This window comes from Argentina silus (genome assembly GCF_951799395.1).
Source record: "Argentina silus genome assembly, chromosome: 12".
Lineage (NCBI taxonomy): Eukaryota > Metazoa > Chordata > Actinopteri > Argentiniformes > Argentinidae > Argentina > Argentina silus.
Window position 1 is genome coordinate 9,689,311 of NC_139666.1, and position 15,111 is coordinate 9,704,421.

Below are 15,111 nucleotides of genomic sequence, written 5' to 3' on the forward strand. Positions count from 1 at the left end.
GGTTTGGATTTCCCTGGAGTACTCTATGTGAAGACAAATGGTTCTGTGAAAGTAATACAGTATTGTATATCACATTATTCACCTGTGCAGTGACCAGAGCACTGTCAGGTCAGTCAAAACATGCCTGAGGGTCTTGGGAGAGTTTTGTTCAACTTTGAGGAAATGTGTATCGTTCTTACGGAGGTTTAAGCTACAATAAACCCAACACTGACAGAGACTTTCAAAAACAGATGCAACAGAATTAAGAATAGAGTGTGTCACGACAGAGCAAAAATCCCAAATCAAAAATCAAAATCCCAACCAAAGACATTTCAGAGAAGGGAGGAAAATATAGTTGAATACGATTGGCGCATGTGCTCTGCCATCTCATGTTGTAGGGCAGTGAAACGAGTGGACGCTCTTGTTCACTACAATATCTTTGATGAAACTTGCTCTGTTTTCATTAGCATGACATTATATCCCAGTGACTACCTTTATAATGTAGTCAGTCAGGGTGTCTATTATAAGTAAGAGGAAACATAAGCCAATGCTTTTTTTTTATTTATTTTTTTATAAACAAGCACTTTTTTATTAAACATTCAGTAAACAAACAAACAAACAGCCCATAGTCTATGATGTAAGAAATATGCTTGATATGCTATGCATAATTTACACAGATACTTTACAGTGATGTGCTATAGCACATGAAATAATATACATGGTTTGGATGAACAAAGCATAGGTCTACTGTATAGAATTATAAGCATTTTACAACGGACACCACTTCAAGTAGTGAATGTTACTGTAAGCAAAACTGATGACAAGCCAGCAGTTGCTGAACTCAGTAGACTTGAAACACTGAACCAAGTCATAGGCTACTATCTGGTCTCTGTTATGTTAGATAATGTACACAAACTTAGATGAGCAAGGATGAGTCAGCAAGTTCATCATGAGTCGCCATTCCATGCAGTTAGAGGGATAGTGGAACACTGTGGATTCTGAAATTCATTCTTCACGTTTCAAGAAAATACTTTCTTTGTGAGATACATCAACTACTACAATAATGTTCTAGGACTATCCCAGGCTAGAATTAAACACAAGAGATTCATGATGGGTCACTGAACCCATTCAATGACACAAAGACAATTCCTGTCAATCATCATTAGAGAGGGGTCGTTGACCATTGACCACACATACTAAATGGAAGACTTTCAGGCTTCAGCATTGCTAACTATCAGTGTTTGGTTAAAGCCCAGAACAATCTTGAGACAAAACAGTTGTAAAGCAAAAATGTTTCCCGACTAATAGAATGTTTGCACTTTATAAAGTGTAAACAACCTTTCAAAAGCTTCACAAAAATGTAAAGGAAGCTTGAATGACCTTAAACAATGTCCCTAAAAGGCCTGGCATTTTGATATCCTTGACTACTGTGATTAGCGATAGAGTATTTTCACTCAAGTGTTTAGCCATGATCCAGTGCACTAGACATAGACTCTGAGTGCTCGTGGCACACGTAAACAACCACATTGAGTAAAATGGCCGGTCGCCAGAAATACTCATACTAGACACTTATAGACCTACATAGTATCTGCTGTGGAGACTCCAGATTGTTTGTAAACAATTCAACTCGTCTTGTGATTTTGACTTTCATTCCATACAGTAATGCATCCACTCAACACAGGAACGTAATACAAATCATACTGAAACATATGAAACATCCCTAAAGTGAACCAACAAAAAACACATTTGAAATGATCATGGAGTTGGAAATTATAAGTTACCATAGACAGACTTCCATGATGGACATGATGTTGCTGTGAGTAAAGATATGAATCCACAGGCTACTGTACAGCATAATGATGAGGTGGTGACACATCAATCATGTTAGATCATCTTTCATTCAAATCTCAAACTGTACCATTGGAAAAATAGCTGTTATACTATATCTACAAATGCATACTTGATGCATATTCTAATAATAAGTGACCAATGCGGAATTTGTCTTCACATACAGTAGCACTTAATCAATGGTGGACCACATTCTACAATAAATTACATTCAACAGTTATACTAACTTTCATAGATCTTTCTCGGATACCTAATTATCTCTGAGGATGATTTTGAAAATGTTTGCATTTACAATACATGGACACAATGAGAGTAGTAGAGTTCTGAAGCATGTTGTAGCTGTCTGATACCAAGGGGTGTATTGGATTTTTTGGGGGGGCCTGTTACAGCATGTTTTTGCCCTAACATGGCTAGTCTCCATTATTAGGGCTGTTCCATCCGACCAGACCGTGTTTTCATAGTGTGTGTCCCATACTGCTGGTCACCAGTCCCTTGATGTTAGTGACTGGGCGCACGTCATGCAGCTGTCTCCTCCTGTCTATGAACGAAGCCAGACGGCCTGTGTCCAGCGGCGTTTTGGAGTAGTCCCCGCTGTGTGCGCCCACCCAGGGGTGCTGCAGACAGGAAGTGGAGCTGGGCCGTTTACGGGGGTCCTGCTGCAGGGTGGAGGTGATGAAGTCCCTGGCTGCCTGGCTGACCCCCTGGAAGTACTCCTCGGGGAAGCAGAAGTCCAGCTTGCAGATGTTGACGCAGGTCTCCTCCAGACTCTCGTCCAGGAAGGGGGAGACGCCGCTGAGCATGACGTAGGCCAGGACCCCTGCGCTCCACACGTCCGTGGTGTAGGACACAGGAGTCCCCTGGATCATCTCCGGGGCCGCAAACTCAGGGTTCCCCAGGAGGAGGTGGATGTAACGATGACTGGACAACTGGACAGCGTCTCCAAAGTCAATGAGCTTGACACAGGGGACAGGCACGTGTAGATCCACCAGGAGGTTCTCAGGCTGGGGACACACAAGGGGTGGAACGTGTTATAGAACATAGGTCTAATTGGGGTGAGGGTTAATGGTAATTTTTTTTGCTAAATTGGGGCTGAAATGATTTTGGCTAAAGCACTACAGATCTGGATCTGGACCCCCATGTTTAATTGGAGGCATCCATTTGTTTTGCGATCACCTTTAAGTCCAGGTGGGCCACTCTGCAGGTGTGGAGGTGCTGGAGAGCCTCTAAGGTGTCCTTCAGGAAGAACGCCACCTTCTCCTCCATCAACTCATCATGGGCCACCAGGTAGTCCAGGAGCCTACCATCCTCCAGCCTGGAAAGAGAGGACACAACACACAAACAATCAGACAGAGAAACAAACAAACAAAAATACATTCAGACCACTCGAGTCATGTATACTATAGATGTGGCTCTGATTCAGCCACACTCTGTTCATAAACCAAGCCAAGAGTATTTAGCCGACTTGGGTCAAAATACATGCCAAACACTATCAAATACTTCAGTGTGCTTGATTTAGTTTGCCTGGTACAATGGAACCAATGGAACAGTCCACAAGGTGCATGTATGTATTTGACCCTGATGTCTTGTATAAAGGTTATAATAAATTAGCAGTGTGAAGGTAACGTATGAAGTGCTTTTCAAATACAGATACCATTATCAACCTTGTCCACTGCAGAAGGTTGCGTGGATACTGCTGACACTTGTTTGTACCACTGCACAAAATAAATATGAAGTTATTGTATTGTATTGTAAGGTTCCTTACAGATCTAGGACAAGCATAAGGGAGGAAGGTGACTCGTAGGTGTCACACAGAGCCACCAGCTGAGGGTGCTGGACATGACGGAGGATGTCTGCCTCATGGGCCACCTGCTCCTTCTTCTGCATCTTCTTACTGACGTACTTCACTGCCACCTCCTTCTTAGCAGCCTTGTTCAGACACTTCCTCACTACAGAGAACCTGCCCCTGGAGAAAGAAGAGGGGCGGAGGGGGGGAGGAGAGTGTGAATAGCTTCTGAGTGGGGTGGGGGGGGCATTATGATTTTAGTACAGTTTTACATGTGGCCGTTTGTTGAGTTCAGAATAAAAGCACTTTACCGTCCAATCTCACAAATTTCTGAGAAAGTAGTTTCAAAGTTGTCTTTCCATTGAATGCCAGTTCCATCATACATAGAAGCTGAAAATAGAAAACAAATTGAATTCATTGAATCAGTCAAAATGATGTTGTTACCATGATATTCTCACAAGTTCATTGTTATACACTCACTGGGCAGGGTCACCATGTTGGAGGGTTCACTGGGAGGACTGACCCCCCAGGGGTTACTGGCACTGACCCGGAACTGATAGTGCCCACCAGGAATGAGATCCTCAATCTTCACACACACGTCTGCTGTGGAGACCACTGACTGCTGCCATACCAGAGAGTCTGCAGGAGGAGAACCAGGAAGTAGAATGGAGAACAACAGACAGGGTTGCTTTCAGAGAATTGCAAAGTCACTGTACATTCAGATATAAATATATCATGTAGAACAGACATGCTTCTCTGTCATGTAAAACAGGGACTCGTGTCAGCTCTATATAAAATATGTCAATGTGGCCACAGGCATAAAGGCCACAGGTGTTGTTTTGTGGTATGCACAGCAAGAGAGGTGGGCCTACCTTCCTGTCTGTACTCTACTGTGTAGCTGGACACGGCACAGTTGGGTGAGCTGGCCGGGGGGAGCCAGTGGACAATCACTGCCGTGCTGCTGGCCTCCTGGGCCACAGGCCTTGCAGGTGCTGCTGGGATACCTGCCCACAGATACAAGTCAACATCAGTCCAACACAAGTCAACATCAGCCCAACACAAGTCAACATCAGCCCAATACAACAGAACATCAGCCCAACGGAACATCAGCCCAACACAACTCAGCATCAACCCCCTCCTCTCCCTCCTTCTTACCTTGTACTTTGATGGAGGCGGAGGAGGAGGCGGTGCCATGGTCGTTGATGGCCACACAGGTGTAGATACCAGTGTCCTGAGGCATCAGGTTACAGATCTTCAACAGAATGTCCCCTGTATCCCTGAAGACAGGGAACAGAAGAGCAGATGACTGGTTGGACCATTTGCTGAATATATAACTTGAAACTTATACTGGAAAAAGGACCACTGATTCAATTCCGACATTTTCATAATAATGACATATACAATACTTAATGTATACTGTATGTAAGTATATACATATATTCCCAAAGATATGTGTCAATCTGAAACATTGTTGCTTTAGCTGATTGCTTCTCTGAAGTTGATGTAAAGTTCATGTTAGTCCTCTGGCAGAACACTAGTAGGTTTAGCAATTATCTCAGACTTCTTTTTTAATCATCCAAGTTAATGAGCGCCATCTTAAGTCATGGTCACTATACGAGCATTTGATGTAGCTCAAATCCTTTGGGCACACTGTTCTGTAACCAGAGAGCTGATATTCCATTTACCGAATGTTAATAGTGAAGCGACTGTTGTTGACAACTGGGTTCTGATCCGGTCCTTTCAAAGTGATGTTGGGCTTCGGCCGTCCACAGACTTTGCAGCATAAGACTACAGTCTCCCCAAACGCACACGTCACATCAGCTAGTGGGATAAGGAACTCAGGAGCCACTAAACAAAGTCATACAGAGCGCTGTCAGCTACGGATCACTTAGCTTATTCATAAATAAACTATAATTTGTTCTCATATGCTTATATAAAATATCAGGAATTAAGTGTTATTGTTCATGTTATGTTTTACTGGTTGAGTGGTTTAATTTCCATGCTATGTTTGTTTATCTTACCTTCTTGTATGAAATTGGGATTCAGTAACTGCAAAGGAAATGTATGGATTTTAGGCAACATGAATGAGCTCAGATTCTTATGCTTATTCAAAAGGAAAAGTGTTAATACATATCCCAAAGATGTATGTGTCATAGTACACTGCATATTTACACATTATGTGAAACACCTACTAGCCCAGTGCATTGTTTACCAGTTATTCTAGACAATAGACTTTTAGGCATCAAATACCTTAATAGATAATTGTATTAATTTAAACACAATTGATAAGACGTTTGACATGGGACACAAGCACCAGGGGAACAAAAAGAAACAGGAGGTCAAAGGTAACATGCTTCTAGGTGTGTGAGTGGCATTGTCACATTCATAACCCAAACCATTCCTGTGAAGGAATGTATGGACCACAAGGTGGCAGTAACACTGCTTTACAACAGAAGACAGACCCTGAGATTGATGTGAGGACGTTTGAGATCAGACCTAAGTGTTACAAGGAGAAGACATTTCATATCACCTCCACTGGTTTAGGGATTTGTCAACCTGAATGACGTGTATTACTTGCATGGTCTATTAAATAGAAACCTAACAGGTATCGCTATAAAAAGAAAAGATCCACCCAATCATGTGCTTGAGGCAAAACCATGGCAGATTTGGGTGAACATTTTTCAGACAAAATTCAGACCAACAGGTCGGTCTAACTAACAAAGATACAAAGTGAGGTCAAGTCTGTCCAAGTTAGCCGTTGTTACCATAACAACAACCGGCATGGGGGGGGGGGGGGGGAGTTGGAGCAGTTTTTGTAGGAGATGACACAGATCTTCCAAGTTGCTTACCTGATGATGTCATTATGGTGAGCTAACAGTGGCTATTAAAGAGGGTGTTTACAACATGTTCCATTGCTTCACTGAGAGCGATACCTGACATGCTATTGGATAAGGAGCAGGACTGAACACTGCCCAGCTTGTTCCTACTCAGGACCAAAGCCTGTAATTCCCCCCCCCCCCTCCTCTTCACATAGTGCAGGCTTGGCTACTGAAACTGAACTGGGCAGAAGACTCAAATGGGCAGCATGCATGACAATCGTTGTGCAGTTGACTACTACCTCCATGCCAGTTTTGGGGTCTAGTTCATCATCACAATCTGACTCCTCTGAGCTGTGAGACTCCTGCAGTGTGGGATGAGAGAAAGTACAATTAGAGGTTACAAAGGCATCATAGTCCCCAGGCTGGCCTCATGGTCAGGGTGGTGTGTAGAGCGTTGTGTGTACAGAACTTTGGTGAGACTTACAGGTAGGGGGGCTTTACACCGTACAGGGCCAAGCCGAACCATACTGTGCTGGTTGGATACTTCCCTCTCACATTGTCATTTCCAGCAACTATGGTGAATGCGTAACTAGGCCAGCCTAGTACAGCTCAGCTTGGGTCAGCTTTGTTTGGCCTTTATAGTGTGAATTAAGGTTAGGTCTAATTATAAAGACTGAAGAGAATCAGCCCTAGTGGAAAAGCTTTGAGGTAACTACTGGGAATTTGAAAAGACCTGTTGCTTGGTAACCAGTGAGTCTGGTGCATCAATATGGATATACAGTATGAACTGGAAAAAGGAGGCCATTAATTGAAATGATAAGAGTTGACATCTGAAACAGCACAATCTAACACAACACGGTTCAGACGAAACAAATGACACGGAACATTATAACATTTTAATGTTTGAGCATCTTGTGTATATGGGATGTAGTGACGGTGTATGGGTAGTGAAGTTGAACAAGTAAAACAAACTGTACACAAACCAACTCAAACCAAACTGAAATGATAATTTTCTAACTTTCATATATGACAAATGACAGAACACGGTGAACTATGACATGCTTAAAATAATAGATGGGTCAGCATAGCAAAAATGGAACTGATAAGAAAAGTGGATTTTGCTGAATCTTATTATTACATGAGGCTACAGTATGTATTGTGAGATCAGTGTTTGTGGGTTTTGTACATGAAAATGTGCCTGCAACCTTCACCTGTTGGTTACTAAAGGTCAACACAGTGTTTCACTTGCACTATACCATGGTTGGATCATCAATACTGAGCTGTTCGATCAAAACAGCACACCTTATGATTCCAGTATACTGATGATCCATATCGGCTTCTGGATCTTTATAACCATCAAGATTCAGAACTCTACAACTGTAGTGAGCAGCTGTATACTAGTAAACCCGTGTGAATAAGACTTAAAGCCATGTTTTTCCTTGTGGAGGAACAGCTTGATGGGCTTCAGACAAGGACATATCCACATATTGATAGAATGATGTATTATTGTTCTGTATGTGGTTGTATGATGTTTTCTATTTAAGCAAGTGTTTATCTCAATGAGACTAACATGGATTAGTAAAGGTTAAATAAAAAAGGGAACTCATTGCAACTAAAATACACAGTAGTTAGATTAACCAAAACTATTGAAGGAGGAAAACCAAAGTTACCACAAATATCACTAACAACCAGTTGGCGGACAACGCTTTCAATTAGTGACATGCATAGGGAGACAAACCAAACACAGTGAGTAGTGCAGTTAGAGGCGATTATCTCTGTGTTTCGGTGTTCAGTGGTTGGTTGGCACACGTGAGAGTGGCAGGGGGGCACATCACTCTCCGCCCTCTGCCCGCTTACTCACTTTGACCTTGGTGCTGCTGAGAATCTCCTTGGGTTTACGGAGGCCATTCTCAACCTTGGCATCACCTTTGCCCACACTGCTATCCTTCTCTGCCCGCTTTCTCGAGCGCAGGGTATTCCATGAAAGAGATTTCCTGTTGTACCAAGAAATTGACGGATCAAATCCAGGCTTACACAGGGGGGAGGTGCAGAGGGATAGAGTGAAGCTAGCAAACTTTATTGATAAAAAAAAGAGAGAGAAAGAAAGCGATAGAAATGTACCTCCCCTAGAGCAGAAATTTCAAAGAGAAACTCAAAAAGTAATGTTTGTATCATTGTGTATTATTCAGACCATCAGACACACAAGCAGGGTTAAAACCTCGACCACTTCATATGTTACTATACCATGATATTCTTACACCATAGTGGACAGACTGTTTGTGTCAAAGCAGCTTAAGTCTCTAGTTGGATAGATGAGGACTCAACATTTAAGGACCTACATTGCTATTTGATTTTCAAAGACGCTGCTTTGTACACAAACTACTTTTGTTGCGGACCAGTGTGGTTAGTAGAAAAATAAAACAAATAGTCTACTTCATCAAACTACATCAACAAAACCGGTGAAAATAAACAGAATCATAAATCATATATAAAGTGCATAAACCAGTGTGCCTGTTGAAATCCCTTAAGGTCTTATACTTGTGTGAAATCGATCCCAGAAATGGGGTGTTTTTGCATTTATGAATGTATTCATAATTCACCACCATGACATCTCCATGAGAAGAATGATCAACTTTAATCAAGCCCACAATTTTAGAAATGATCCATCATTGGAGGAAATGGATGGCAAGCCACAATGACATATCATAGAGATTTACAAATCAAAATCAAACGTTATAAAATAAGTGGTTGAACTGATTTTCTCTATCATTTTATGCTCAATGTGAGATAAGAATGGAATCTAAGTCTAATGCTGTCAGAGCAGTGGTCAGCTGAGCAGTGCAGTTTGACTGCGGTCGTATTTACCAATATTAACAGTCACTGATGTTCTTCCTAACGCAAAAACAACTTCAACTTCTTATGTTGCCTCGCTAACTCATGCTGACATGTCAACATTTTATTTTACATATTTAAAATACATTTAAAATTATTTAGTTACACTACCAGTACAATGATGAACATTGTGACTATCATTATATTGCACAACCTGACTTCATTAATATGGATTTCTCTTAAATAGTGCAAAAGACTTTATACAGGAATGTACTGGAGAGAGTATCAGTAAACAAACCAAATTAACTTTTTACAGTAAACTGCCAACATATCTCAGAACAAAAAAATCTAATAAAAAGATGAACTGAAATTTTTCCAAAATAAAATTAAAACAAAAAACACAATCTGTACAAATTGCCATAGACAACAACATAAATTTTCTCCACTTGGAGAAATAGGCCTCAGTCCATGAAAAGGCCATCTTTTTTTCCAAAAATGTGTAAAGAAAAAAATGGTGTTAGAAACAGAAATAAAAGTCCAGACCAGTCAGTTCCACATTGATGTAAGATTTTCTCGGTGCGTCTTCTCTACATGAAGCCATGATTCTCTAAAGTCCTTTTACTCTTTTTCAGAGAATTAATCATTACGCTTTTACATATATTAACAAAAGAAGAGGGATACAACAGCAAGACTTCCCCTGTGTAGTCCAACATTTCCGAGTTAGTTCCCATAAAAGGGCGTATTGGGGGGGGTGGGGAATGGGGATTGGAGCTCACTCAACAGGGGGGGGCGGAGCCTGGCTCTACCATCCAATCAGAGCTCCCGCTGAGGGGGCTTGGGGCTGAGAGGGACACTTACTTGATGCTGGCGTCAGCAGCACTATCTTTGAGTGTTTTAGTGAGCGGGCCCAGGATGTGGCCCGGGACCCAGCCCTCGGCGGCTGGCGATTGGCTGTTGGCTGGCCGGTACACAAGGTACATGTTCTGCTGATTAGTGGCCATGATCTGCACCATCTCTCCCTGGATGACGCAGATCTCGTTCTCCTTCAGTGCGCTGTAGTCCTGGGTCACCATCATGGTGGAGGACATGCCGTTACACCCCACGCCATCGTGCTGCTTGGGGGGCGGTAGGAGAGAAGGAGCGTTACGTTACTATGAATATACAGCAGTGATACAAAGTTCAGTTAAAAAAATAAGGACCTTAGGGAGAGACTTCAGTAGTTCTTGAAGTAAACACAAGGTATCTTGTAGAAATGCAGTAAAACTATGCCAGCAACAGACCTAATAATAGCCTAGATTCACACCTGCAGCATTCCAACCCCCTTGGTTCTGCAGTGCTATAGTTCTGTCATGGAGGAGATGACACTGAGCCCTGCTTGTATTCTCACCAGTGGGACAGGACTGGACTAGATTCAACTGGACTGGACTAGACTTGCAGAACTGGACTGGACTAGAACTGGGCTGAACTTGATTGGACTTACCCTGGGGGCATCGTAGCGTTCACCGTGTTTCTGGGGGTCGAAGCAGGGGCTGCCGTTCGAGGTAGATTGCTTGAGGGGAGTGGGGGTCCGTCCCGAGAGGGGGGGCTTCTCAGCTCCTACAGAGGAGGAGGAATGGGGTCTGCTGTTGGAATGGGGGGGTCGGCCACTGCCTGATGGGTTTCTGGTGAGGGAGTGAGAACTGCCCTTTTCCTTCTGGTACTCTATGGGAGACTGCAAGGCTGTGGAGATAGTCCAGTACAAACACTTAGAAAACAGTTACAGTATAAGAGAACAAATGTGTGAGTGTTCTAAATTATGAATTATTAGGAGGTAAAAATTGAATAAAATTATTGTCAAACTCAATTCCTGGCGGGCCAATGTGTGTAAGCATGCTTTGGTTCCAGCCCAGAGGTACACACCCATTCAAACTAAACAACTAAAAATATCAGATGTCTGTTAGGCTGAAGCAAAAACACGCACATCGGCCCAACTCTGGATTTACATTTCAGGCCCCAAGAGTTTTGATCTGATACTGATATTATTAGGATATCATAGCTATCTCTCACCGGACAGGAAGTTGCTCTGGGCATCCAGCACCTCGTTGATGCGCTGAACCCAGACCTGCTTGATGTCGTGGTTGGCCGCCTGCAGCGTGAAACGGTCAGAGGACCCGCGACACGTCATCACAAACTTACAGGGGTCGTTGTCCACGTGCTCCTCCAGGCCCAAGTAGCTGACCTGGTCACATACAGTCAACGCGCATGATAAAGTCTCTATAAACACTGCACAGTCCATCATCCATGTAAAGCACTAGTCACATTGTCCTGAGCCCAAGTATTTCAAAACTTTTAATCTGGACCAGAATGATTCAGGATTCTTTTTTGCTCTCCCGGATCAGATCTATCTATTTTTAGTAGTATAGGGGAAAATCAGTCAGCTTGATCTGATCCTGGATAGAAAAAAAACGAATCCGGGATCATTCTGATCCAGATTAAAAGTTTTGAAATACTGGGCCCTGGAGATATCAGATGGGACATCTAGACACGATTGACTGTACCTTGATGCTCTTCTTAAACTGGTACCCTGGTGTGGACGAGCCCTTACGGAGGAGTTCGCTGAAGATGACGATCTGCTCGAAGAGGAAGACCCTCCGCTCCTTGCTGCGGGACAGCACCCCCGGGTCCTGCTCCGTCACAAAGAAGGTCTCCTGCTGCAGCAGTTTGCCCTGGCTCGTCAGCTTCCCCTGGTTAGGCAAATAGATACATCAAATATATAAAATAAACTCCTCACAAATATATCTAAAATAAATATCCGAAATATATAACACAAACCCAATAAGATGAGGATGCAAACCCTATAAAAGGTAAGATGCTAGGTGACAAAATTCACAGTACAGTACACACCCTGAAAAATCGTAGCTGAAAGGTTAGTTAATTACACTGACGCAAGGAGTGTTCAACTTTCTCTCTTTTTTCACAGCTTGCCCCGAGAGACTGACAGAGCCCTAACAGTATGTGGGTCAGCCACGTCTCCATCAACACTAGAGAATAAAGCAGTTATGCAGAGTCAGCCCCTCTCAACTGTCTGTCAACACACAGAGGGACACCTAACGCCATCAGCTCCTTCTCTCCACACCGGCTTATAAAACCAACAGCCCACACTTGTCTTGAAGATCAGACCATAAGCAAACAGTGGGTTTAATTTTCTCACTCTAACGCCAAGCGGGGTAAGGAGAGCCTTATCTTCGAGATCAGAGATTTAATTTCGTTGACTTTTACTGCGCTCATGGAAGAATAAACATTACACTCATGCCCTGACAAGTCATGACCTAATGTGAGTTAAACAACCATATAAATGTTATAGTTCCATTTATTATTCTAATGAAGTAAGAAAGTAAGAGAGGGAAGGTCATACAGTAAAGATGAGCATGGATTGACGATTCTGAAATTTAGAGCTAAAAGCGGTCAAGAAAATTCCAGGACACTCAGCTATACTAAATGTAATGTAATCTCGTTCTTGATAAGCAGGGCTTCTTGCACGGTACCTCATAGCCTTGTAGTCTGCCAAGGTCCATCATGTCATTGCAGAGCTTGGGGACCTGGGACATTATGCTAAACGCTTTCTGTTGAACCAAAAGGAGCATTGATTTAGCACCGAAGATACAGTAATAAAGATGGATAACTGTGCATGATACACTCATACATACAGATATAATCATGAAGAGTTTATGTTACCTCAATCTCCTGGCAGTCAATTCCTGCCTTGGAACTATACTTCAAGAAGTCCTGAAAAAAAAAAAGACAAGAAAGAGTCTTCAACTTGAAATGATTTGGGGTAAATATGTATACAGTGTGTGTATACTTGCATTTATCGCGTATAATGAACATCCGAGGAGTTAAACTCACCTTTAGGAGTAGCTGATACTTGGTAATTCTCTGGATTGGTTTTATGAGAAAATCGCTTATACCCAGTCTTGAGTTTGTCTCTTGCTGTATGCCCTATGGAACAGAAATGAAAGAAGAAACAGATTTAGAATCAGAATGGCCAATGTACCATGACTGTTCTACTACTTTGACTACTCAATAACAACGTTGAATGGCTCACCTCGAAGAAGGTGTCATACTCAGCAACGATGAACTCAGACTTGGGCTTGTTCTGACAGTAAACTACATACATGTGCAGTCGCCTCTCCTGGAACCCAACAAGCACAGCATTAGTGATACACACTAGATCATCATCATCATCCTCCTCATCCTCATCAGCATCATCATATAGAATAATGCTCTTTGAAAATGTTGTTACAGGATTGCATCAGAAAAGTACAGGTCTCCCCATCCCGACTGACGTACATGTTTAATGAAAAGCTCCGAAAGGTGCTCCTGATCTTCCAGACATTTCTCCAGCTCACCCACAAAGAACCTGTTGGAGGACACATTCTCACATTACTCAATGTGAAGGGCAATGAAAAACCTTAATGCTTCATAGTTCAGTGGATTAGTAATGCATTTGACCTTTGAGACTTATAGTAAACCTGAACAGAACATGCACTATGAGATCAGATGTGACAAATTGGAGTAAATTCTCCCAGGTAAAACCTACTCTCTGTGCCAGTCGTAGATCTGGTGAATATTTCCAAAGACGATCTTGTCTTTTCCTTTCATATCTTCAGGGATTCCCTTCTCCTCCATCTTCTTCATGAACCCCTATAAGGCCAAACACATCAGACAATATTAAGGTCACAGACGTTATTCATCACAACAACACAGGGTCATCATAAAACATCTTCAGCAACTGATCATACCGATTATTAAACATCATACATTAATACAGTTTTCGCAATATATTGCTATCATTACTACTAATATTAATCACTAATAGCACAAAATATGGTTGTGTTCATGTTAGTGAGAAATCCCCTCTGCACATATCACATATAACGCTGATCCATATTCAGATTGTGATTCTGCAGAATTCTGTGCACAGAGTGCTGTACACTAGCTGGTAAAAGAGCAGTGAGCTTCTCTGTGACTTTGGCTGCGACACAAATACCAGGAGGACACAATGCAAATAGGACAACATGAGGAAACAGAGTGATTCATGCGCTCTGAAACCTCAAGAGTCATGCCTGGGGTGCAATGTAACCGTATGTAAAGCTCTGTCAGATAGAAATAGCATACTGTCTAGAACAGATATTCTTCTCCTGTAACTCATTTCTCTGAGCACCCCAGAACACACACCCACCCAAGAGAAAGTGGAGTAGAATCATAAAAAAAGAGGAATTAATGGTTAATGTAGTTCACCTCCACTACGATCCCCAGGTCCTTGACATAGTCCTTCTCTGTCTGGACCAACTCGTTGAGGACAGACCTGAGGAGGAAGAACAGGTGTGTGTTTAGTGACCAGAATACAAGCTGGAGGCATCTGCTTTGTTAAGTGACCTCAAAATACACAGGTGTTGTATTTCTCGGCAAACCATCTCTACAAACCATCTCTAAATAGTGTATGTAAAGGTTCAAGAGGGGAACAAGTGCACTACTGTCTGAGCTTGATGACAAGAGGGATGTGTACATGGCTCTTACATGCGTCCTCGCAAGGCTTTGGCCTTCTGCTCAAGTTCGACATTCCTGGGCAGGGCTGGGCTCTGCTCTGGTGGTGTCAACGTAGTGAAGCTGGGGTATGCTCCTGGCTCTAGGGTCTAACACAGGAAAGAGGACAAGGTCAGGGGTCAGGAGGCACAAGGTCAGCACACACAGGCACACACACACATGCATGCATGCAAATGAAAAGTGAAGTGGGGACTTTTGGAAAAGGGAACTAACTTGATACAACTTTTGGCAATTTCTTGGAAATGGGTACATGTGCAACAGGTT

General features: G+C 42.6%; 1 protein-coding gene across 1 annotated transcript in view; it reads right to left on the reverse strand.

The window, feature by feature from the left end:
- Window positions 1-622: 622 nt before the first annotated feature.
- The window catches only part of kalrna (kalirin RhoGEF kinase a), a gene marked incomplete at its 5' end in the record, with an annotated part of 142,423 nt that continues 127,934 nt past the window's right edge, over window positions 623-15,111 (reverse strand). The window contains 23 exon segments of the mRNA XM_083681564.1: window positions 623-2,828; window positions 3,001-3,139; window positions 3,590-3,790; window positions 3,922-4,000; window positions 4,085-4,249; window positions 4,483-4,614; window positions 4,766-4,887; window positions 5,296-5,458; window positions 5,632-5,659; window positions 6,729-6,791; window positions 8,291-8,423; window positions 10,120-10,376; window positions 10,742-10,980; window positions 11,308-11,479; window positions 11,799-11,984; window positions 12,786-12,863; window positions 12,976-13,026; window positions 13,147-13,239; window positions 13,346-13,432; window positions 13,591-13,660; window positions 13,841-13,944; window positions 14,542-14,608; window positions 14,821-14,936. Of these exon segments, the coding sequence (XP_083537690.1) occupies window positions 2,283-2,828; window positions 3,001-3,139; window positions 3,590-3,790; window positions 3,922-4,000; window positions 4,085-4,249; window positions 4,483-4,614; window positions 4,766-4,887; window positions 5,296-5,458; window positions 5,632-5,659; window positions 6,729-6,791; window positions 8,291-8,423; window positions 10,120-10,376; window positions 10,742-10,980; window positions 11,308-11,479; window positions 11,799-11,984; window positions 12,786-12,863; window positions 12,976-13,026; window positions 13,147-13,239; window positions 13,346-13,432; window positions 13,591-13,660; window positions 13,841-13,944; window positions 14,542-14,608; window positions 14,821-14,936 (3,291 nt within the window). The 3' untranslated portion in view covers window positions 623-2,282.